We start from the raw sequence: 26,391 nt of genomic DNA, 5'->3' as shown, positions 1-26,391 counted from the left end.
AATTACTTTTCATCAGAAGTAACTAAATAAAATTACCCACATACTGCACATACAAGCAAGTAGGCCTACTTGTACTTTATTTGATTATTTTCTTTTCTTTTTTTTAGTTTTATCCTTATCACTCTTTTGTTTACTCAATCGTGGTTGTTTATTCAATTGAGTCCCAATTAGCTTCCTTCCTCGTTTCATGATCTCTCTTGGGTCTGTAATAGTAAGACTGAAAGGGCTGAACAAACACAGCTGCAGCAGACAACCGCAGACCAAGAGACAGAATCGAGGAAATTCAATCAAACTAAATCATGAAATGGAAATAAAGAAAGATAGGAGAACACTTGGCTGTTGCAGGAAAATTAAAGTAGAGTAATGGTTAATGGTTGACAGCAATAAAGCCAGACGATTGCTGATGGCTGACATTTATGGACAAGCTTGAGGATAAACCAAGATAACATTAGACCAGCGGGCCTATGGAACATGATAAGCCTGTTGTTCTTTAAGGCTGCCTCTTAAAGCTGATGGTAGGGGGCCGTCTGGTGAACCCTCTGCACACGGGCTGAAAAGAAAGTTGACCCCTACTGTGAGGTGAACTAATGAACACAACCTGGAGCATAATTTATTGTTAACCGGGAGTCATGAAACCCTGTGTTTCAATATTTTAATGTAATATTGACGATAAAATAAAAAAAAGCCTAGCAAATGATCCCTTCATTTTTGACATCCACCATCAGCAGATCAGGAGCATAGTGAGATAACGCTCAGAAACCCATTACTTGTTTGATAATTACGAGGGTGACAAAGGTTGGTTGTTTTCTGCTGGCTGCCACGTCTCATTATCTGTACAACACTGTCAGTATGTTTTTACCAAGCGAGAGGACGATCCTGCATTACTGATTATCGCAAAGAGGGTACACTATTTAAAATCAGCTTGTTTTCAGTTAGCTGAGCATGTAGCCATCAGGCATTAACATGTCACTGTGACACTTTCTTTCTGCAAATAAAAATATCTACAATTTACTTCCATTATTACTAAATATAATATATTAACTACTAACAAAACTGGACACTGATGATACAATCTTGGGTTTTGTGAGTCAAACTTTTAGGAAGGTGTGGGAACATCAAATGGACATAAAATAAGTCGTCACTGACAAAAGTAATTTTTTCAGTTGGAACAAGTAGAAACAGTTGAACAATTCACAGTGTCGCCTTTGGCAGTCATCTAAACTCGAAATATCAGTCAGTTTAAAGGACCAGCCCAGCCATGAGTCCAGAGTAGACAAATCAGATGTATTAGAGCAAATAAAATGAGTGATTTTTAGTTAATAAATGATGAAACGGTAAGTCATGTATCAAGGATTTCAATGTTTTGTCAAACAAGCCTTCAGCAGGTACAAGGAAGTGTTGTAAAGCTGACTCAGATAAGCACAAGGTCACTGCAGCTTTGAAATGAAGTTTTTAAAAAGCAGAATGATGACAGCCCGTACGCTGCCGTACACGTAGGCCTGTTTTCAGATGTGAGAATCACCACAACTCGAGTTCCTCTTCTTTGAAACCTGTTCTGGCGAAAAAGTGCTGCAGGTCCCCCAGGGGCCTCAGAAGCCCCAGGTTTACATGCACCATTGAGGTACAATATCATAATGACGGGACCTCGATCCCTCATCTTGTGGCCCTGGCTTTTTAAAGGGGGCCAACAACACATTTTTACCTTGGGCCCCCCAGGAGGTGAATCCAGCCGTGGGTGTACACGTGTCAGGTTTGAGGATTGTTCACGTGTTTGCTGCTGTTGCTGGCGGCCTGACGGATGAAGCACATGTGAAGTTGGGGAACAGGATTTCTGACAGAGTCGTGTGTTGACACGCAGAGCGCCGCGGCCCCGACAGAAACAGTCAAAGCCACCTTCTGCTAACTTTGTTCAAGTTCACGTTTGAGGCACAGGCGTTCACATTCAAGTACAGGTGAAGCGAGCATCCACCCGGCAGAGTGCCTCCAGCGGCAAAAGACGAGTTCATTAAGAGCTGATTTATTACTGAAACGAGCTTTGCTTTGCTCATAAACCCCATGAGCAGCTGGGACGCAGCACTGCAAACGTTAGGCATAAATGCTCGTAGTCTGAACGTTTCACTGCAGAACTGACTGACAACTCGTTCTGCCAACAAGCTCTGCTGCTTGTGTCCTGAGAACACAGTGATTATAATTACAGCTACCCTGTCATTACTTTGTACATGTATCCAGTTACACGAGTGTAGGAGTGACAGATGCTCCCAGCGCGATATTGTCTAACTAATGTTCGAGCTTATTTCTGACTGGAAGAAAAGAAGTTGATAAAACCAGAATATGCACTGTGCAAATGATGCAGCAGTGTTTGTATTGTAGCACCCATAAGCCCATTATAATGTAAAGGTTATATAGTTGTTAAAGATGCCCTCCAGGCATGTTTTAAGATGTACATAAAATACTTACACAAAAAAGTTAAATTATCTTGTTAAATCCTCAAAGTGACACCTCATTTAAAATTCCCTCATCTAGGAATATATGATTATTCTTCATTTCCAAAGTGTAACTGTTGGACACAAGCTGTCTCCTATACTTCACTGGAAACTCAGTTCTCAGTGTTTGTGTACTGGAAGCTTCAAGTTCAAAGGCCCAACCCTTAAAACTGGAATCTCAGTGAGCGCAGACAAACTTTTCCACTTGCAGCGGACGAAGGTAAAACCTTCTAATGTCAAAGTCTGCACGAACATCATTCTGCACAGTGAAGCTCAGACATTCAAGTGAAGGAACAAGAACATGAATCAGATTGACAACTTTGAGTGTAAGATTGTACTGTGGGACTGAGGCCTGCTGCTTTGTATACCAGCTCACTGCCACACCTTTATAGCCTTTGTTGTAATTGATCTAATTACACCTGTGCTTTTCCTGCTCTGATTAGTCAGACTGTCACTGTGGGAAACGTCGAGTAACTCATCAACGACACGTAGCTGGGCTGGTGAGTGTAATTTCATTAGTTACCTGCAGAGGGCAGAAACACACTGAAATGCATTCTGCAGAACTTCTTCATCAGACTGTGGATCAATAATCTATTGATAAAATGCATCAGTGTCATTCTGACCAAATGTCTCTTTTTGTGTCATAAATAGGACTGTAAAGCATTGTATGTTTAAGTAAATCAACATAAATAGTTCTGTGTGTATATGTAGATTCATAATAGTAATTCCCAATATTCACCTATTTAATTCAAAAGAGGCATCTTGTCATATGCAATGCATGACAATATACAGTCTATACAAGACCTAGCTATGTGAAGAGAGTATTAGCAGGCAGTATCATTGGAGTTCTAGCCTTTAGTTCCTATTTCTGCATCCCACATTATAGCGTGCTCACTCCTCCATCACACCCTCTGTTCTTCTTTACTCTCATCAGCTTCACATGGAGCTGCAAATAAATGGAAATGGATTTTTAGGAAGGATCCTCATCAGAGGAGTCAAGCAGCCAATCGTACGGTTTTAAAACCAGGCAATGTAGATGTATAGGAAAAGTGTGAGCATAAAGGCAAACACAAAGCAAACACTTGCACCGTCCACCACTGATTGCAAGTAGGAACAAACAAGTGCGGCTGATTACAGAAGAAGTGAAATCACTGCACTCATACAGGATTGTGAAACAACCAGAAACATCAAATCAGCCGACAGTGATTGTAGACCAGAGTTGCAGATTTTCCTCATGTCTGGCATGTTCTGTTTGACGTCTCCGGTAAAGGCCCTCAAATATGTCCTTGAGGTTGTTATGGCAACCCTGTGTAATTGTTTGGCGGGGGATAAATCATCCTCTCTGTCTGGTGTAAAACAACGACAAGGTACAAGTAATCATGCTCAGCGTCTGATGAAGAGGGGGCAACTCATCAGCACAAGAGGACTCACAGCAGCCACTTCAACTGATATTGGCTGCCAAGACACATCTGAGGGCCTGCTGAATATGTAGCTCTAATTTAACATTACAGGCACGTATGGCATGCTCTGCCCATTTTTTCATTAAATTATAATTTCCTTTTTTGGATTTCTTTGGTTTGAGGTTAATTAAGTCAACTATGTATCACAGATTTCACACACCTCTGAAGCTTCCCTTCGTTTTTGTCGTTTGGATTTGAAATAACCGAATTACCAAGAAAAAAGATTTGTATATTTCTGAATACTAGCGCTCCCAACCACTCAACACATGTCAAGGATGCACCAATCTGCACAGCAACAGTTAACAGAGATTAGCCACATCTATCGTTTCTTCTTTTTTTAGAGCATAAGGAGATGCTGCACGGTAGCGGTCAGCCAACATCTACTCAATTTGCACATGCAGATTGGTGCTTTGTATGAATGAACACTTGTCTGAAAGAACAACAATAGTTTACGTGTACAGGGGGGTGTTAAATAACTACAAATAAATCAATAATTAGCGGCTATTGTTTGTGTTTTTAAGTAACTTCTGCCAAAGGAAAATAATCTCCCTACATCTGCTCAGAATGTGCTTCTCAGTAGACTTTATCGCCACCTACTGGCCCGGCATGCTCATTGTTGTTGTTTGGAATCATTTTTGCACTGTTGCATGAACAGAGATATTTTCTATAACAACGGTTGTGTGCGGATTTATATTTTACAAAGTGGGGGAAAATATCAGTACACCTGCGGTCAAGGCCTAATCCTCCCCACACACCCCCAGCCCAGCTCCACCCCTGCTGTTCGCCTTCAGTGCTCACCTGCACGCAGGTTACATTGATTTCAACGGAATTTCTTGCATTTACTCCACTTTAATCACCATCCATTTAATGTAGACACATCGGAGAGAAGATCTTGGTCCACGCTAGTCAAACTTGTCACAGTATACTGCATGTTGGGCTCCATCTGAGACGTTTCTCCTCTTCATTTCATCTCAGAGCCAAAGAGAAGCCTGAGCTACCAGCTGGGGCTCAGGCCTGATTACAGACTCATCACATCAGTATGGATTCAGCTCATTGGTGAATGGCTGAGGGTTTACAAATGAAGGGGCTGCACAGTCTGATTGACTTGGAAATGCACATGAAGCCACAGCATGCAGCAGACAATTGTTGCACTGTGTCACGCTGCACTCTGGGAAGGCCAGGGTTTAGGATGCAGTAATTACCATGTGCCTTCTGGCAGAGATGTAAAGAGGCTTTCAATAGATCTCTGCACCTGGAGGCAGTCCTAAACCTAATGAGGTTTGGAGGAGAGGAGAGTGATTGATCGACACTTCTTGATTTTCTTTTACCACAGCAGCTAATTGATATACAGCACTCTAAATAATGTAAATGGATGAACGACCACATATTTGTCTGTTACAGTTAGTTTGAACAAAGATCCAACACCTGCTGCTTAAAATGACATTAAATGCTACAAAAGCTTGCTGCGCTGAAATCAAATGTAAGATCTTATTTACATCAGACACAAGATTTGGAGAAGCTTAAAGAAATGTTCTTTCTTTCCATAGACCCCCTGTATATAAGCACCTTTTCTGTGTGTCCAGCACACTGCTGCTATTAATGGATTGCCCTAAACCCACTGTCAGTGAGGACAATCCTAAAGTCTATTACATGGCTAATTCCCTTCAGTTTGAGATCACTGCAGATGCATAAAAAACAAAGAGGATCAGGTTCTGCAGTGGCATTGCTCATATCTGAATCCTGCCAATGATTACAACTGAAGTTATTAGAAGTATCTATGAGTGAATATGTAAGCATGAAGAGATCATATGCCATCATGGTGACCACAGATAACTTACTCTGTTCATGAGTTTAGTGTTACGCAGACACAAAAGGGTGAAATGATCTACAGAAGTGACATATCTTTAAATGACCACATCCATGAGGGGGCATTAGATGGCTGAAATAGGTGCTCAAGTCTAAGCCGGGATTACTGGTGCAGCGCTGTGTATTGCCAAGGGATTTCTCTTTTAACCTTATGGCTTCAGGTGATGTGGAGGAGGGCGGGGCCACACGGTGCTGCTGACCAGGTACAGTGGTGGAGAAACACGATGATGGAGGATGCTTCTCTCAGTCATTCGACCCAAACTACCGCTCATCAAGTAACATGAGTAACACGACCGTTTAAAAGCCATCAGATGTGTGGATGCTTCTTGTCTCTCGGCTTTTTGCTGTGCCAGTATTAAAAGTGACGTTAGAGAAGTCATTAAACGGTCTCTTTCTGCAAAAATAAGTTTGGAATTGGATGATTCGGAATTAAAGTGAATCCTGACATGTTTGTTTTTTTATTCTGCTCGTCTCCTCATGATGTCATGGCAGAAATGCTTCAAAAAACGTCTGATTGGTCCAGATTATGCCGATTAAAGTGGTGGAAAAACTACGTCTGATCCTTAAAAGCAAAAAAGTATTTGCAGTAAAATGTACCTAAAATATCACAAGTAAAAGTACTTGTTTTGCTGATGTCAGTGTTATATTATGGTCTATGTATTTTAACAGGTTCTCAAACTGGGGGTTGGGCCCCTCTGAGGGGCCACAGAGCCACTGCAGGAGGAGAAAAATATAGACTGAAACTAAATTGAATTTCGCTGAATATGGTCTATATAGAGAAAATAGACAAACAAGAATTTTCAAATACAACTTATTTCATTAAAATTCAACCTGGATCCTTTTTTTGTTTGATGTTTCCCAAATTATTATCAGTGACTGATAGAAAGTGTGAGGTTGGGGGTGATGCCTTTGCAGCTGGTTGAGCTGGAGCTAGTTTTAACTTTTATATTATATTTTGGTTAAACTTAAAGCAATGTGATGTATTTTATAAGGACATCATAGCTTTTGCTTGTTTTTTGTAGAAAGTATACAAAGTACTGTAACTAATACTTGGCAGATTAACTACAGTCATTAAATATGGTATGAAGATACACAAGTATAGTAAAAGTATAGTGGATGTAAATGTACTTTGTTACATACAGGAAATCTATTTTGTTACATGTAGTAGATGAACTTTGTTACATGGTAGATGTAGTTTTGGTACCAAAGTACTTTAAGTACATCTACTGCATGTGCTACATGTACATGCAGTAGATCTACTTGTTACATGCAGTAGATGTTCTTTCTTACACGTATAGTAGATGTACTGTGGTACATGTAGGAGATGTACTTTGTTAAACGTAGTAGATGTACTCTGTTACATGCACTAGATGTACTTTGGTACATGTAGTAGATGTACTTTGTTACATGGTAGATGTACTTTATTTCATGCATTAGATGTACTTTGGTACATGTAGTAGATGCATTGTGGTACATGTAGTAGATGCACTTTGTTACATGCAGTACATGTATTTTTTATACATGGTAGATGCACTTTGTTACATGCAGTAAATTTACTTTGTTACATTGTAGATGTACTTTGTTACATTGTAGATGTACTTTGTTACATGCAGTAGATGTACTTTGTTGCATGGTATTTGTACTTTGTTACATGGTAGATGCACTTTGTTGCATGCAGTAAATTTACTTTGTTACATTGTAGATGTACTTTGTTACATGGTAGATGTACATGTAGTAGATGTACTTTGTTACATGGTAGATGTACTTTGTTACATGCAGTAGATGTACGTTGATACATGTAGTAAATGTACTGTCTTACATGGTAGATGTACTTTGTTACATGCAGTAGATGTACTTTGTTACATGGTAGATGTACTTTGTTACATGCAGTAGATGTACTTTGTTACATGGTAGATGTACTTTGTTACATGCAGTACATGTATTTTTTTTACATGGTAGATGCACTTTGTTACATGCAGTAAATTTACTTTGTTACATTGTAGATGTACTTTGTTACATGCAGTAGATGTACTTTGTTACATGCAGTAGATGTACTTTGTTACATGGTAGATGCACTTTGTTACATGCAGTAAATTTACTTTGTTACATGCAGTAAATTTACTTTGTTACATTGTAGATGTACTTTGTTACATGGTAGATGTACATGTAGTAGATGTACTTTGTTACATGGTAGATGTACTTTGTTACATGCAGTAGATGTACGTTGATAGATGTAGTAAATGTACTTTGTTACATGGTAGATGTACTTTGTTACATGGTAGATGTACTTTGTTACATGGTAGATGTACTTTGTTACATGCAGTAGATGTACTTTGATACATGTAGTTAATATACTTTCTTACATGGTAGATGTACTTTGTTACATTGTAGATGTACATGTAGTAGATGTACTTTGTTACATTGTAGATGTACTTTGTTACGTGGTAGATGTACTTTGTTACATGCAGTAGATGTACTTTGTTACATGGTAGATGTACTTTGTTACATAGTAGATGTACTTTGTTACATGGTAGATGCACTTTGTTACATGCAGTAAATTTACTTTGTTACATTGTAGATGTACTTTGTTACATTGTAGATGTACATGTAGTAGATGTACTTTGTTACATGGTAGATGTACTTTGTTACATGCAGAAGATGTACTTTGATACATGTAGTTAATATACTTTCTTACATGGTAGATGTACTTTGTTACATTGTAGATGTACATGCAGTAGATGTACTTTGATACATTGTAGATGTACATATAGTAGATGTACTTTGTTACATTCCAGCTGTGGTTGATAACAAACATTAATCTTCGTCTCATATTTCCATCAGTTTTCTAAATGTCGATCATCAGTATTTGGTTTTTAATATATTTATGTCGGGCTACGTTCATTCTTGCTGGTTTATATCGTTTTATCGTTTTCGTGTCTGTGCTGCGAGTCGCGGTCAGTGATCGCAGGCACTGTGATGCTCAGGTCTCCTCCCCCAGCCTGATCTGGGACCTGCTCAGACCTGGACTTCCTCCTCACTCGCCTCATCCGGCAGAGCCGCTGCTGCCCATCATGGACAGCCGCCATCGGTATGTTTGGTGACGGCGCGCTCGGACAAAGGGATCGGAAATATTTCCTCTGGAGAAATATGTGACATTCGTGCGGTGAAGATGGGATTATACAGAAACAATCACAGAGGAGTTCGTTGCTTGGTCGGCTTACAAAACTCAGCGTGAGAAGGCTTCAAACAGGTGAGCTGGGAACACTTTGAGTTTTGGATCCGGTAGAGAAAGAGGATAGTTTGACATGATTTCTGGATGTTTGTGGCTCAGGTCAGATCAGAAATGTGCTTCATCTTTCTGCTGTTCTGCAGTCTGTCGCTGCAACAGCTTCACTGGGGCTCAGATAAATTCTCCCTCAAGCTGTCAAGGCTGTTAAAAATGTCCAGAAATGTGGATTAACTGCGATCACAAAGTGTAGACGACAGAAGCAACACCTGTTGAGCCTTTACAGACAACATAATGAAACATGGAGGCACATAATGCAAAGCACAACAAGATATCCCAGTGTCAAATGAATCCTTAGACCTTATTTAAGATGTGTATATTTAACCATCATCAGATCAACAGGTACATTTACAGCTTGATGTGCTGAGGATGATGAGTTTTTTGTTGCAGTGTATCAGGTGGTATATGTGGGAAGCAAATGTGTGGCAGCCTTACGAGCACAGGTCTCAAGCCTCTTAGTGAGTCTTGACACTGGGGTGCAGCTGAGCAACTAATCTCCAGGAACAAAAACAATCATCATTTAAATCAGGTGCGCAGAGACTGATTTTAATAAACTCATCATCATCATCATCATATTAGGATATCAGATATCAGATATGAGTCAGATTCAGGTCTGTGCATCACTGAATTCACTTCTTTCAGGTTGTTGCTAGATATAAAGACATGAGTTTTTCCATCAAACTATGTTTTCTTAACTTGTTTTTATGTTCAGATTCTATCTGTGGAAAAAAAATCACTGCTATGTTCTACATGTTCACTAGAACGCAAGTGTATAATTGTATAAATGCTTTCAGCATCATCGCCCAGCCTGTGTCTTAATGGGAAGGAAGAACATTAATCACATCACAATCTGATATCAGTTTATTGCAAATATGCACCGTCAGGATCAGAGATGATTATGTAACTCATATTCAGAGTATAGACACAGCGCTGGCTTTACCTGTCGTCACCCTTCAAGCACTTGGCTTCTTGGTGATTGTCAGTGTGACTTAATTCAGTGGGGGTTGCTTAACTCCCTGGTATTAGCACTAATCTGCATGTGTGCACGTGTTACAACCACTGGTGTTCCCCAGAGATCAGTGAGTCAGTAAAAAAAACGGTTTTAGAAATGTAACTGGGCAGAAATGTTGTCACACGTGCATCTGCACTGTATCGTGACGTAAAAATCAGCCTTTTTTGAATGCAGTTCCTGGAGGCTTTACAGGAGCTGATCTGGCTGTTTCTGCAGATTCTACCCAGAAGTGAGGAGAGTCGCTGCCCTCAGCCACGCACACGTATACCTGTTCTTTAAGTGGCGCCCTAATGGACTTAACCTGCTGTGTACACGACTGAACATAGCAACTGCAGTCTACCTGTAAGCCATAGCTTAGTTATTTTAAAAACCAGCTGATAGTTCACTGAGAAAGGGCACTGATCCTGTTTAGTGTTAAGGACATAATGAGGATGTATTTTTAGGCGCTACTCTCAGACACACAGTGAAAAGTGGCGTTCAGTAATCAACAACACATCTCTCATGAGGGAAATAGCTGTTTTTCGCCGTGTGATGATGTAAAATCCGATGTCGGCGCCGTGAGTCCGCAGCTTTATGGTGTGTTTTTCCTCTGTGTCTGTGTGCTGCAGGCCAGCAGAGCCGGACACGACAACATGGCAAAAATCTGCAGTGAAAACTTAACCAGGCAGCAGCTGTCCACCAACACACACGATGAGGAGCTGGCAGTCATTGAAAATGGAGACTGCAGGTCTGATATCACCGCTTAAAAAATCCCTGTTTGCTTCTTTTAAGTCAGGATTTTGGGAACCTTTGACCACATTTCACGTCAGAGCTTCGAGCATTGATCTGATAACTGAAGACACGCTTTCTGTACCTTTGACTGACTGTTCACTGTGTTTTCTCACCGCTGTCTTCCAGGCCTCACTCTCTTTGTGAAGACAACTCTGAGAGAGTGCTGTCTTCACAGTCCCACAGAGACACATTTACAGGTGCTGGTGTCATGGCCAGGTAAACTTCTGTACTAACACTTTAAAGCTCTTGCTTTGTGTCTGCCAGTGGTGGAAAGTACATTTACTCAAGTAGTGTATAATTTTGATGTACTTCACTTGAGTATTTCCATTTTATTCTACAACAATGATTCCAGAAAAGTTGAGACTCTATTTAAAACATAAATAAAACCAGAATTTAGTCACTTTTAAACAAACTGTGTTTACAGACAACAGTTTTCTGACGTGTTCCTGAGCTCATGTAGTAACATCCCTCATGCAGTCATCACAAAGTGGTGAACCTCGCCCCATCCTTGCTTGTGAACGTTGTTTACCTGAAGAATGATCCAAACAGGTGTTTTTGTTGCTCCTGTCCCAACTGGTTTGAAACCTGTAGCTGCATCAAATTCAGAATGAGCAGATATTTACAAAAATCAACGAAGCTGATGAGCTCAAAATTTAAATATACTCTCTTTGTACTGTTTTCAGTTGAGTAGATGTCGGAAAGGATTAGCAGATTATCACATTCTGTTTTATTTATGCTTTTCACAGCATCACAACTTCTTTGGAATCCCACTCCTGCATAATTCAGGGTGAAGTGTTGTTCATTTGACAGAGATTTGCCATAAAAACAGATGAGAAGCTTCTAAAAACAACACGTTGTTAAAGATTAATTCACTGGTTGCAAAACTATTCAGATGGAAAACGTCTGATTTCATTTTAATAACTGTCTGAGGGCCACAAAGGTCACATTTTCAACATTTCACAAAAAAGCAAAAAGTCCAAAGTCTAAAAAACATGAAGACACATTCGGAAATGTTCGTCTTTCCTCTCCCATCGAGCATTCCTCCACCATTGGTATTTACACATTCAGTGAGATGCAATGACTGACAGTTCTTTCCTAGACTAGGCAGGTGTCACCTTGTTCCGTTTTACGCTAACCCTCTAGGCTCTCTTACTTCTTCTTCATGCTGTGGAACTGGGCGTCTCACAGAGTGAACCCTGAAACAGAGAGACACGACTCTTTCCTCGAGCGCTTCAGAGGCCCTGAGCTCAAAGACGCCTCCAGTCGAGAGAGCAATGCCCAGTCTGTGGGCCACGGCGACACAGTCCGTAAGAGAAAGTAAGTACCGGACAGCGCGGCGGTGCTTTAGAGCACAAAAAAATCACACAAACCCACCAAACAAGACAATTAAACTATAATCCAGGAGTAACAATTGACTTCACAGCTTCAAACAGGGCTGAACGGAACTAGAAAATGACGTAAAAGTCACATCCAGTAATGCGACGTATCTCTGAGCGAAAAAGAAGGTGGACAGGGTTTGGGTTTACGGGATTTGAGTCAAGTCCTTGACGTGTGATTGGATGGCTGAGAAGCGGAGCTGTGGAGGACTGTGGGTCACCACACAAACCTCAGGAGGATGAAATTACATTTATTATTCTTTGGAAACGTAGACAAGTTTCTGCCCGCTGAAATCTAAGCGCCTACCTGCTGCTATGATGCTGCTCTGCTAGCTAACCACCAGCTGAAGGTCAAATGTGGTTTTATATGATGGACGGACGTTCATCACAAATCACGGTTGATCGCGTACATTTATGTAGCTGCACCAGAGTTCAAGATGATTTTTTTTACATTTAGCACGCAACATGGATAAATGCTGATTAATCATCGCAGGGAAACAGGATTAGAAGTTGGAAAATGTGCTTTGTCATTTCACTGGATCTTGAAGGACAAAGAGATTTAATGTCTGACACACTGCGAGGGCTCACTGAGCAAAAATCTTTTCCTTTATTTCTTTTCAAAGTCTTGCCAGTAAGTGGCCGCTAGCTACTTACAACATGAACAACTGTAACAACACAGACGAGTAAGTGTGCGCATATCTGTCAGAAAATAGATAGAAAATAGAGATAGAATAGAAAAATGAGTCATGGGTCATGCTGGACATTAGTAGTCTTGTGTGTACCATGTTGATGATGTGGTATATTCTGCAGTAAATAGCATAGCTTTTAGCACATAAGTCCTTGAAACATGTCTTCCAGTTCTCCTTTCCCTGGTGGTGTTTCCTCCTGCGTTAGACAGATAAAACCTCCCTTTGCTTGCTTGACGGATTTTTTTGGTGCAAGTTGTGATATGGGTTATACTGATTTAACCTTTTGGAAAAGTGCAGGCATGTTCTGGTAGGTAGCCATTTGCCAGCTGAGTGGTCAACTGAAATAAGCTATGAAGACTTGCCTGTGTTATGTTGCCACCTGCTGGACAAATGCATGAACTGCACCAGATCTTCCAAAGCCTGGAATCCCGAGCTGTGAAACCTGCACTAGACCCCGTCATGTAGTCTGATAGCCCTCTTACAGCCCCTCCTAGACCACCTCCATCCTTTTTTTACAACCATGAAAAACTAAACATGTGGTCCGTAGCAAAAAAGAGGAGATTAAAAAAGACGAGAAAAAAGACGAGAAAAAGGAAGAGGAGAAGAAAGACGGGGACAAGAAGGAAGAGGAGAAGAAGGACGAGAAGAAAGACGAGAAAAAGGATGAGAAGAAAGACGAGAAGAAAGATGAAAAGAAAGATGATAAGAAAGATGATAAAAAGAAAGAGGAGCCACCGTAAGTATACTTTCAGGTACAGTCAGTCCGGACAGAAAACACATTTTTACAAAATTTTGTGACAACATCAAGTAATGTTGAGTCCTTTTCAGGAAAGAAATCTGGATTATGGATCCAGCCACAGACCAGTACTACAGATGGCTGACCATCATCGCAGGCCCAGTATTTTATAACCTGATGTTGATTGTAACAAGGTAATGTCCGTTCATCAAACTATAAAACTCCACTCAGCGAGACGTTCATGAAATGTAAAACGTTTTCTGCTTGTCTTCTAGGGCCTGTTTTAACGAACTCCAGGACACATATACAAAACTCTGGATCGTCTTGGACTACACCTCAGACGCTATCTACTGGGCAGACACATTTGTCAGATCGAGAACAGGTCAGATTGTCTCAGGACAGACTTCGTAGACAGTATGTACACCAGTTTGTGTCCGTTGTAATTTGAGATTTGGCTCCTAATTTGGTGTTTGTCTCTCAGGTTATCTGGAACAAGGCCTGCTGGTAAAAGACTCCAAGAAACTGAGAAGTAAATACAGAACAACGTCTCAGTTCAAATACGATATGATCTCAATGATACCCACTGATCTGCTGTTTCTGAAATTCGGATACAACAACCCAGAGTTCAGATTCAACCGTCTTTGCAAAATCTCAAGGCTTTTTGAGTTCTTCGAGCGGACTGAAACCAGAACCAGCTTCCCGAACATGTTTCGAATCAGCAATCTCGTACTTTATATCCTTGTTATTATCCACTGGAATGCTTGTATGTTCTTTGCCATTTCGAAAAGCATCGGTTTTGGAAGTGACACATGGGTATATCCCAATATTAGCCACCCGGAGCACGGCCGCTTGGCCAGGAAGTACATCTACTCCTTGTACTGGTCCACGCTGACCCTCACCACCATCGGAGAGACGCCTCCGCCGGTCAGGGATGTCGAATACCTCTTTGTCATTTCTGACTTCCTCACCGGTGTGCTGATCTTTGCTAGTATTGTCGGTAACGTCGGTGCCATGATCTCCAACATGAACGCCTCTCGTGCTGAGTTCCAGGCGAAAATCGACTCCATAAAGCAGTACATGCAGTTTCGAAAGGTCACCAAAGACCTGGAGGCCAGGGTCATCAAGTGGTTTGACTACCTGTGGACTGAGAAGAAGACCTGTGACGAGAAGGAAGTTTTGAAGAACCTCCCAGACAAGCTCAAGGCTGAGATTGCCATCAACGTCCATTTGGATACGCTGAAAAAAGTGCGTATTTTCCAAGATTGTGAAGCCGGACTGCTGATTGAATTGGTGCTCAAGCTGCAGCCACAAGTGTTCAGTCCTGGAGATTACATTTGTAAGAAGGGGGATATTGGCAGGGAGATGTACATTATCAAGGAAGGGAAGCTAGCTGTGGTGGCTGATGATGGTGTCACTCAGTTTGTAGTGCTCAGTGATGGCGCATACTTTGGGGAAATCAGTATTTTGGGCATCAAGGGCAGCAAAGCAGGCAACAGGAGAACAGCAAACATCCGAAGCGTAGGCTACTCTGATCTCTTTGCCCTGTCCAAGGACGACTTGATGGAAGCTCTTACTGAGTATCCAGAGGCCAAAAAAGCTCTGGAGGAGAAGGGGAAGGCCATCCTAATGAAAGACAACCTGATTGATGAGGCGGTCGCCAACGCCGGTGCCGACCCCAAGGACATAGAGGAGAAGATCGTCAAACTGCAGGGCAACATGGACGTCCTGCAGACTAAGTTCGCAAAGCTGATGGCGGAGTTAACCTCCAGCCAGACGAGGATGAAGCAGAGGGTCACAGAGATGGAGTCCAAAGTAAAATCCATGCGACCGGAGGACCTGACAGAAGTGGTGGCCGACAAAGACAAAAAAGTGCAGTAACATGAGAGATGCCCGAGGACTGTGCAGGAAGTGAAGGGATTTTTCATTTAGGATAGTAGAGTGACACTTTTTAAAGGCCCATGTTTATATATTTATACATCCGTTTATTATCATCATAATGTGTCAAATTGTGTACAGTGTATGCAGCATATAAATACATTTGTGTGTATGGTTGACAGCCACTTTCATGTTGCCATGAAACTGCTTGAGCATGTTGATCAGAAGCACTCGTGTATACAAAAAAAAAAGAAAAAAAAAGGTTTAGAATAATGAGGATTGTTTTCTTCTGATCTGTACTGACATTTTCCCTGAAAATATATTGATCTATCTGTAAAGTATGAACTACAATACATAATAATGCAACTGCAATATCCATTTGATACCGTATGTAAATGTACAAAGTAAACCCAAATGTTTCAGCTATTATCAGCATACACTATCAGTTGTTAATTGCAATGTTATATGTGAATAAACATTGAAATGTTCATATAACATACCCTGCATGTGTCTAGATTCATTTTGTAGATCTGTTCTGCAGCATTGTCAATATTACAGTACATATTTTTTTTTATCGTTTTGCAATGAATCTTACTAAACTGTATTTACAGACTTCTAAATTTGGCTTCAAATCTACAGCATTTTTCTACAATTAACAGTAAATATTCATGACTAAATGAGCAATAAGAGTTTAAATATACAAAAACTTTCAGTAGGACTGTGTGGTTGTGATTCAAATGATGCCAAATCCTGATTTGTGCAAAGAAACACCTTTTTTCCGACCAAGTCCAACCTTCCATTTCAAACAGATGAAAAGGTCACAGAGAATAATGCAATGCTGTCTTCTCTCATGTGAAATAACCAAAACTGTTCTATCTTTGGCCGAAACTTTTATTGTTACTCGTTGTAGGAACCTGATGGAGAAAATAAATTTTCAGGCCCTTTAAATCTGCATTAAATGCTTTTTTTGGCCACTTGAGGGCAGCAGAAACAAGCTGACAACAGTGACATTGTGTCCTCTTTTAAGGTGACTTGTTAACACTGTTTATTGACACATCCAGCAGATAACTTCAGCCCTCACCTGGAGTCATGTTTCTGTCCACCTGGAGAATGTAAAACTAATATTTATTTAGCTTTAAGTTATGCATATCATATGCTGTTAGTGGAAATTACTTCAACGCATATTAATGAGAAACTAGGTGGCTTTTTTAACCTTTATTTACTTTGCATAAGAGTTGCTTTACATTAGTTTCACATTATCTGCACATTCTTTATGTACCTGAGATATTTGGCCAAATAAAACATGTCATGTGACTCGCAGGCATTGCACATTTGGAAACTGCACATACAAATGTGCAATCAGAAACGCTTAACAGCAAACAAACCAAGGGTAGAGAAACACTTCATTCAGGATGTGAAAGTCTGACCTGACCAGTCAGTAAGTACATTTTAAAACCCTGCAAGCTATCGAAACCACTCCATCTGGTCAGGTTTACTGGCTCACTACACACAGTATTCATTTCTATGTATTACAACAGGCACAAGACAGAAAGAGTTTAAAATAACCTTTATGTTACTGGTGGGTTTGCTCCCACACTGACAGGAAATACTTTAAATATAAGCTTGTCAGTGAGGCTATTTGGGTTAGCAGTAATATAAAATACTACAATGACATTTGTAACCAAGTAGCACCATAATGCTCAGTCCACTCAGGAGAGGGAGGAGAGCCTGAAGACTGAACACTGCTACACCGTCAAGAACTGAAAAACATGTATTCACTAAGTCAACAAATAAATATACTGTATGTGTTGGCATTCACTAAAATCCTGTGTGTAAGTGCACTTTCACAGTTTCACAAATCAAATATTGTTCATGTTTGGCAGGAAACAAAAGCACACGAGAAAAAATAAATAATGAAAGTGTCGCGTTAGACTCTTTGGGAAACCTAATGTGCGGTGGAAGTTGAAAGGCCGACAGTGGAGTGTGACTGGTAACGGTCGGTTAGGCACGGGGTTATTGCAGCATTTTTTTGTGGATACGCCCTTTTTTTGTGTTAAAATGCCGTCAGAAAACCTTGTTTGTGGATCTGTCACAGCATCCCAAATCCTTTGGCATAAGTGATGGCCTTCAGGAGTCTTTCTCTCAGTTTTTCCTTGGTGGAGTATTCTGGGAGCAGCAGTGCATTGAAGCAGGTGTGAGAGGTCGGTAACCTGAAACAAAGGATGAATGTGAGCTGGGAGAGCTAAAATGCAGAAATAATGACCTGCTCTTTCTAAAAAAAATGCGCTCTAATCGTCTATTGAGCCTGATAAAACTGAAATAAGATGTGAAAAAAGCCCACTGTTCTGTACCGGTCTGTGTCGGAGCCGTTCTTGGCGATGATCATCTTTAATTTGCCGAGCCCGCCGACTGGCGCTCGGTCCGTGCCCGTGGTAAACTGAAGAAACAACCTCTTCTGCTCCTCGCCAAACGAGTTAATCGTTTCCCAGAAGTCTCTGCGTGCAGGAAAGACAACATTTGTGAACTGCTGCTTAAAACGTGTTTTTATGTTGTGACTTAACTGGTGGGAAAAACCGGACCTACCTGATGATTTGACTGTCTTTGCTATAACCTCCATCGTACTCTGTTGTCTTTTCAAGTGCTTCAAAGTCAAGTTTCTGGAAAATCGCAAGAGATCGCTCTGTACGTCATAAAACACCGACGACAGTAAAAGTAATAAAAATCAAAATCAAGGTTTGTTTCCTCACCCTGCTTCCACAGATAAGCAGCTCTACTTCCTCCGGTCTGAACAAATACTTCAGTGGGGACTCATTGGTGACCATGAGGAAGCCTTTTTTGAAGGCTTTGAATTGTCTCTCCACGCTCTTGTTCAGTATGTACTCAGTGTACAGGTCCACAAACTCCTGAGGATCGCACATATAAAAAGGAAAAACGTCTGTTAAATGTACAGAACAGCAAGTGCTCGTTATTTACTTCCTTTCATAACTGCAGTAAAGTGACTATGAACCTTTGGCCAACTGTGAGTCAGTGTGCTCTGTGTAGTTTTACTTTATCTCTACAGAATGGCTATTTCATATACTTCCTGTTGCTGCACGTCTGAAATGTGCATTTATATTAAAGGAGGAAGAAGAAATACACAGCAGTTATTGATTCTGATAATAGACACTATCTTAAGACATGTCAGACTTTTTCATTTGCTGAGGAAAAGTATTTAAATTGATACCACTGTCGAATGTACCAACTTTAAACCTCTATTGCAGCTCATCAACTGAGAAAGATTATTAGTGACTCTGATCAACACAGAGCGGTCTTAACATCAAGGATTTCAGACCTGTCTATTCTCCTTCGTAACAGGGATCTGGTCTCCCTGCTCCTTTAAGTCATGTAAGACCGGGCTTCCAAAAAGGTCAGTGTGTGATATCTGGAAGGTGAGCATCATGTCTTCCTCCACATTGCCGCTATATTCAAGCAACTCCTTCAGACTCTGGTAGAGAAGCTGCAAGAAGGAAGGAAGAAGAAGCATCTGCTGTTACAGGAATAGTTGGAGGTTTTGGGAGATATGCTTTATTGCTTTCCTGTCAAGAGTTAGATGGGATGTCTCTCCATTAAATATGAAGTTACAGCTACATGACAGTTAGCTTAGCATACAGAGTGGAAACAGCTAGCATGGCCTCACCTGGTAGCACCTATAAAACTCACTTTATGACTTATTTCAACACCAAAATCTAAGAGTAAAAGCGACAAGTTACAGTTTGGGGGGGGGGGGGGGGGGGGGGGGTACTTGTTGGCCTTGTCAGTGACTTGGGGTCTTCAACCGTTGCCTGGCGATGTCATGTGACGACAAGAGCCAAGCTTGTTGTTGCCCCTGCTTCCAGCCTTTATGCTAAGCTAACAGGACTGCAACTAATGATTATTTTTATTGTTGATTATTTACTTGACTAATCGATTAGTTGTTTGTTGTATAAAATGTCAGAAAATGGTGAAACTTGTCGATCAGTGTTTCCCAAAGCCCAAGATGACGTCCTAAAATATCTTGTTTTATCCATAATCCAAAGATAATCAAAAATTTACTCAAACTGATTAATTTATTATCAAAATAGTTGCCAATTAATTTCACTGATTGATCAATAACAAAGCTGATATAAAATTTAGTTTTCAGTTTGTGGTTTCTCGCTCTGACTCTGACTCTCTAACAAAAGAAGGTGTTTCTAAAACATGTGGAGTTTTGTCTTTCTGTGCATATGAACTGAGGAGAAAGTTACTGTACTGGATGTGAGTCTGACAGGTCCAGGTAGGTCCCTTTCTTGCCCATGAGTTTCCTGTAGACCACCATTGGGAAATGTACGTCCAGGATGCAGTTGTTGTAAATGGCGAGTCCCAGGACGAGTCCAACGAGAGTGTACTGCGCTTCATTCTCCAGTGAGGACGAGTTAAACCAAAAAAGCTTCGTCTCGTCGTCGTAGGTGAACATTCCTGTACACAAAGGAAAAAATGAACATTTAAAGGAATAGTTGGACACTTGGTGAAATACTCGTAATCACTTTCTTGCTTGAAGTTAGACAAAAAGATTGATACCACTCTCATGTATGATCAATAAATATGAAGAACAGCCATTAGCTTAGCTTAGCTTAGCACAAAGACTGGAAACAGCAGGAAACAGCTCCATCCAAATGTAAAAAAGGTTCCTCTAAAGCTCACTAAAATCTTATTGGTTTAATCCACGCAAAAAAACATTTCCTGTAGTCTTGCCTTTACCGTGAGGTTGCCAGGCAACAAGCGGACGCCAGGAAGTCGCTGCGCCTGGCCAAGAAATAGTCTTGAACATAACTGGCTGTAAAACCACATTTTTACCATTTTTACAATTCAGTGTTTGAATGAATTAAATAAACAAGCTATAATGTGTTCATTAATGAGCTTTGGAGGTGCTGGTAAGCTGCTTTGTTAAGCTAAGCTATATGAGTGCATTGATCTTTGTCATCTAACCCTCAACAAGAGAAAATAAAGGTATTTCCCAAAATGTCGAGCTCCTGTAATTCATTAATATGATATAAAACAGGGATGCACTGGTAGAAAATGTAAACACCGTAAAACTGTCATTTCATGTCTCACCTATGTCGGGATTGAAAATTTCCTCCAAGACCAGCTGAAAGAACTCCTTTGAAACGCCTCCCTCGTCTACACCTTGCTCCCCCTCAAACTCCACAAACAGCTGCTTCTTCAGGTCGGACGGGTTCTCCATGGAGATCATCTCCAGCTGCAACACGGGGTGTGAATTGAGTGACAATCACAGCAGCACTGAGCCTAAATCTGACATCCCATGCATGTGCAACAGGAACATATCACACCGTAACTCACTCTAACGAGGGCATCGTCGATGATGTGATCGCGGCGTACTTTGAGCTTGAGATAGGGGTTGGGCTCCTCGCCCTGGACCATGCTGTAGAGGGCCGTCAGGCGCCGCTCGCTGTACATCCTGATCCTGTTGTCGTAGTACAGTCCTTGGTTCTTGGTGATGACATTGAGGATGAAGGGGCAGGTCTGGAAAGAAAACTTGGTTTCGGCATCGACCTTGAAGAAGGTGAAGTCTTTGTCCATCTCCACCACTTCGTTCAGTGAATCATTAATAAAATCCTCAAAGGGGATGAGCGGTTTTATGCTATCTACAGGTCTGACGCCCAGTTCTTTCTCCAGAGGATCGACCCGGGGACCCTTCTTGTAGAGCCGCTCCTCACCTAGCAGCTCATGCAGGGTGACCTCATCGGACTCGGACTCTTCCTCCTCTTCCTCGTTGTGCTCCACATCCACATCACCCCCCTGGATGCTTGCGTAGAAGACAACTTTTAAACACTGGGTCGCAGCCACCACCGTCTCGTCATCATTTACCAGGTTTTCGCCGTCATACTCGTTGCTGACGACTGTGAAAGTGATGAGCTGCTGGAAGGTCTCCATCATGCGGCGGATGTGTGGGAGACTGTACGTGGACCAGAACTTTGACAGCCTGGCGAGCGCAGTCACCGGCAGTTTGCTCATCGCCTTGCAGAACTGTGGCAGCGCCACTTCCAGGTACTCTGGGCTGTGGAGGTTACTGTTCTCCATCACTATGATGAAGATATTCAGGTAATCTGGGTTTGTTTCATACACGTCAAGGTATTCCAGGTCCAGTTCCACATTTGGAGTGAGGTAAATGAGTGCGTTAACAAGAGCTGCCTCCACCTGGTCGATGTTTAGAAGTCTGTCGTAGACCCTCCTCACGGCGGAGACGTCCACTGTGACCTCACAAGGGCCCAACATTTCATTTGGACCCTCGTCCGGTAAAGCAGCTGCAGAGGAAGCTCCCATCGTCTCAGAGGTTTGCTCGCTCTGCTTCTCACTCTTGTCCACATCTGTAGGTTTAAAAGAGTCAAGGTTTTCGGTGGTGTTGGGTTCATCCTTCCTGAAGCTCTTCATCAAGGCCTCTGCGTTAGAGAAAATCCTCCCGATGATGCGAATGAGAGCAGAGTAGTCTCCTTCCTCCTCGCAGAAACTCAGGATCATACATACAGTGTTCTCTGTGAGGTAATGAACATCTGGACCAAAACAGTAAGAGAGAAAAACTGAGTTAACACAGTGAACTTACAGTAAGTCAGCGTCCGTAAGAGAGAACAGTACCTGAGAAGTCCTCCTTGTGGGGAAAGAGGTCCAAGTCGCTCATCTTACTGTCCAGATGAGCGTTTTCGTTGGCACTGGAGTCTGAATGTGGGGTGTCAGAGTCTCTCTTGGACGGGTGAGGATTGCAGAGTTTGGCATTAATCTTAAACAGCTCAAGCGCTTTGGCAGCTGCTGAATTGTTATCCAAAGCTTGAAAATTACTACATGATGCGCAAAACTCATTCGTGCAGTCGCCATTTCCACAGCCTTCCGTTAACTGCCGAAAGTAGCGCTCAATTAGATGCTTTGCAGCCGCTCTGTTCCTGTGTGAGATATTTAAACAGGAAGTCAGACTGATGAGTCCTTTATGGTTAGAAAAAAGAAGCATGAACACATTGTCGCAATGCAGATAATAAAACATGTTGAATGACTTCTGATGCCTAACAGAGATGAATAAGGAACACGCACATTAAAACATGGTCTTGTTTTAAAAGGCTAAGACATCAAATAATGCAACTCTTTGGACAAAAATATTAGTAACTAATTGCATGTATATTAGTTTAGCAACTAGTTTGAGTGCAGGTCCAAACTGAGTGACTTACATTCGGCTGGATTCAGGAATTCTCCTGCAGGCCCAATTTACAGTCCTCTGAAAGAAATGTTCAGCAATAATGTAAAAAAATGTTATGTGTCCTGTGTGAATGAAAGAAGGTGCTGCTTTTAATCAGTCAGTGGATTCAGGTATGCGATGTTGTGCTGCATCAGGCAACATTACATGTATTTTATTATTCTGAATCCGGAGTGAGGCAACAAAACTTTCACTCACACATGTTACAGTGCCTGTTCTCCATCCGTAAAAGCCAATCAGCTGTGCGTGAAAGAGATTACCGGTCAGAGCTCATGCCGCACACCGCTCCCTCTCTGTTCTGCACCACGGACCACTTCACCAACAGTATGAACGTGCTTTAATATATTTAACTGCATGCTCTTTCCGATGAACTCGGCATCATGTTGGTTTTAAATGGTGACGGACAGAAATCTGATTTATTATCAGATGAGTTATTTTCAGGGTATTATTCGTAAATTGAGCTGCAGCCGCAAACATGTCCATGAGGCCCCTCATTCAGAGGCTGTGACTGTTTGATTCGAGGGCATTAATTGACATGTAAAGGTTGCATCCGGTCGTTTTTTTATCTTTATAGTAGAGAGTGGTTGTATTTTCAACATGCTGTAAATATGTTGAGATATTAAGTGGAGGGTACTCCGTCTAATAAGACTTTTTTTAAAGAAGAATTAGAAAACGAAATATAAGATTAACGCCCCTCGACACCCCAACACTGTCGTCCTGGTCCTTATAAATAATTCATGAGTTCCCGCTGCTGTGCCACGTGCGTAAAAATGCCCATTCTTCATTAGGAGACGCACGCGTCCTTCCTGCTGCTGTGTCACGGCTACAGGTATTTAATAATTAATAATAAGCGGATTATTCGGTGACATTTGAACATCAGCAAAGTGAAAAAGGCTAAACTCCACAGACACGAAGGTAACGGTGGAGAGGTGTGTGTGTGTGCGCGCCAACCAAAGCCAGTTTCTCTGCTCTCCGAAACGTTCACGGACCGGTGTCGAAGCTGTTAACTGGAAAAACGCTCATGTCACGCTCATGGCCGTATCACGCCAAAAACAGTGTAAATATTAATGTAAATCGGATGAAGGGTTTCCTAAATGATGCCACCTATAAGACAAGAAATAAGACATAAAAATCTCTTATTTATCAGTATGTGAAGCCTGGTTAAGGTACATGTATTAGCTTACTTATTAGCACGTTTCACCACCAGCGTGATATTGCAAGAAGTTGACAGCTGACTGTGGCGAGCTATCACACACACACACACACACACACACACACACACACGCACTGACGGTGCTATCCCATTTTCAAGCTAGCTTATATCACATTAGCAAACACGCTATGGAGGTGAACGCGACATGAAATAGGGTTAAATTCAGGGTCACGTCTCGGCCAGCTTCGTGTACCAACCTGTGATTTGAGCAGGAGCACGGTCCTGTCTGTCTGTCTGTCTGTCAGTGACGGTGCAAAAACACCTCCTGTCAGTCGCAGAGCTGCTGTTTTAGCGACATTAAGTCCGTTTAAAACGCCTTCAGTTTGATCAGCGACACGGAGCCTAAATTAAATATAAGTGTGCTAACGTTAGGAAGCGCTAACCCTCTTTGTTAATAAGTCAGAGCATTTTATCCTCTGTATCCAACGTCTGTAAACAAGAGCGCGATATATCCCAGCATGCACTGCGAGGCCGTCAAACATCATGCCCCCCTCCCTTATCGACGACCCACAGCACCCAAAAAAACAATATTCCATTTGAAATAAAAACAACATAGAACAATATGGCAGAGTTTACTGTTTCCTCTACATGTTTTTATTTATTTTTATTCATGGATTTATTGGAGCGCTGTGATTTAACGAGTTCCATTTCTGAGAATCAGTCTTACAGCACCGAGCGTCAGTGAACTCAGCACCATGTGCTCACTGAGGCAGTTTGAAAGTCCCAACAACCACTTATACCATAAAGCAAGTCTAAAAGCTTAATGCAAAAACAAATTCTTCAAATGCATGAGAGACGATTTGCATATAATAGAAAATGTATGTGCGTGCAGAAATTCCTGATATAAGATAAACAAAGATAACCACATTCATGTTTTTTTTATATCAATACCAAAATGTAAAAATATTCCATAACAATAACAAGTCAGTCCTACCTCAAAACTTTACTGAGTCAAAAGTACAAAAGTATCATCAACTAAATGTACCTGAAGTATCAAAAGTAAATAAAAGTACTTTTTATGCAGAAGTACTGATGCATTATGTGACGGCAGCATTTTTATTTTTGGTCAGGATGGAGCTAATTTCACTGACTTTATATACTGTTTAGTGGTTTATTCTATAGTAATGCATCATTTCAATAAATCAGAGATTATTGCAAGATTATATGTGTGCCAAGTAACTAGAAGCTGCCAAATAAATGTAAGAGGAGTATAAAATATTAAACATTAAACAAATAATAATAATAATTGCTTGCAGTTGTTTTGTTTTAGTGGTGCCTGTGTGCATGTCGAGCAGCAATTTATACCAACAAACTATAGCTATTTTTTAATTCTTTTTTTCCTTTTGAAAACACAGTAAAACGTGGATCATTCTGTTGGAGTCTTACTATTGACCAAAGCATAAATACAGTTCATCCTAAAGGTAGTGCTCCATAGGTTAGTCCTTGTGTCTGTTGGCTGTATGCTGAACATAAATCACGATTAAAACTGTTTATTCACAAATTTGTGATTAACATTCAGCATCATAACTTACCTAAATTACGCTTCTCTGCAAAGATACACACACGTGTGGCAGAAGTCAAAGTGAAGCATGTTTGAAACAAAGAATGGTGGCTGCTGCAGTAGCTGTGTTGTGTTGATGGAGGCGAAGACAATCTCTAAATCATATTCATAAACCATAAATCAAACCTGGCATATATAGCAGGTAGTCAAACCCCTGAAATCTCATTCTGCAACAGAGCCCTGTAAATTATGCATTATCTAATCCATGTGCATTGCTCTCATGGTGCCGAGATGTTTGTTATTCTGTCAGCGTTAGAGTTTTTGACATTGAACACTGAGAGGCTTCCTCCGAAACGTGTGCAGCCGAGGTCAAAATGAAGTAAATACAGGGGTTATACATGGTAGCAGAGAAATAAAATATATTCATATTCCTACAATAACTGAGCACATAGGTTATTCAGAGCACTTTTCATATTTACTATTACTAGATATGTGCTAAAATCTGATTTATATTCACATGAGGCAGAGTCCAAATAAATGTCATGTTGACTTTAAGGATGTTACACACAGCATTTATTACCATCCCTTTGTCTTTCACTGTAGTTCATGTCTGCAGTACTCTACATGAACACTAGGAGTCATTGTAAGCACACAAAGCATCAGGCATGGACAGACACACTGTTGAGTTAAAAGAATTAAACCCTAGAGCAGTGTTTCCCAAACCTTTTCACTCTTCATCACAGGTTGTAACACATCTATCACAGTTGTGACCAGCTCAGCCTGAGATTCTTTTATTTGACTGATTTATTCCTAAAGAGCTAAAACTGTCCAGTTAGTGCATTAGTAATATCTCAATAATATCATATAA

The 26,391-nt window shown here is 41.1% G+C and overlaps 2 protein-coding genes across 4 annotated transcripts; one reads left to right on the top strand and one right to left on the bottom strand.

Moving 5' to 3' along the window:
- The first annotated feature begins 10,739 nt into the window (after window positions 1–10,739).
- On the top strand, window positions 10,740–15,557 carry cnga3a (cyclic nucleotide gated channel subunit alpha 3a). 2 transcript variants are annotated; one of them, XM_041935768.1, is made up of 8 exons: window positions 10,740–10,834; window positions 11,005–11,094; window positions 12,022–12,195; window positions 12,878–12,937; window positions 13,491–13,679; window positions 13,772–13,873; window positions 13,955–14,061; window positions 14,161–15,557. In XM_041935768.1, the coding sequence occupies exons 1-8, from the start codon at window positions 10,740–10,742 to the stop codon at window positions 15,555–15,557; spliced, it is 2,214 nt and encodes a 737-aa protein (XP_041791702.1). The 2 variants fall into 2 exon arrangements, with proteins under 2 accessions (XP_041791702.1, XP_041791703.1); XM_041935769.1 differs by lacking the exons at window positions 12,878–12,937; window positions 13,491–13,679.
- A 1,197-nt stretch (window positions 15,558–16,754) lies between these two features.
- ube3a (ubiquitin protein ligase E3A) lies at window positions 16,755–24,462 on the bottom strand. 2 transcript variants are annotated; one of them, XM_041934906.1, is made up of 11 exons: window positions 24,220–24,462; window positions 22,784–22,830; window positions 22,203–22,504; window positions 20,910–22,120; window positions 20,664–20,808; window positions 19,822–20,027; window positions 18,886–19,050; window positions 18,302–18,457; window positions 18,138–18,211; window positions 17,906–18,049; window positions 16,755–17,764 (listed from the first exon to the last, which is right to left on the bottom strand). In XM_041934906.1, coding segments are annotated over exons 2-11 (2,526 nt in total). In that variant the 5' UTR covers window positions 22,786–22,830; window positions 24,220–24,462; the 3' UTR covers window positions 16,755–17,643. The 2 variants fall into 2 exon arrangements, with proteins under 2 accessions (XP_041790840.1, XP_041790841.1); XM_041934907.1 differs by lacking the exon at window positions 24,220–24,462 and adding an exon at window positions 23,008–23,244.
- Between the last annotated feature and the right edge of the window lie 1,929 nt (window positions 24,463–26,391).

Source organism: Chelmon rostratus, chromosome 4 (assembly GCF_017976325.1).
Source record: "Chelmon rostratus isolate fCheRos1 chromosome 4, fCheRos1.pri, whole genome shotgun sequence".
NCBI lineage: Eukaryota > Metazoa > Chordata > Actinopteri > Chaetodontiformes > Chaetodontidae > Chelmon > Chelmon rostratus.
The sequence above is the reverse complement of the archived record's forward strand: the minus strand, read 5'-3'. Positions and strand labels throughout refer to the sequence as shown.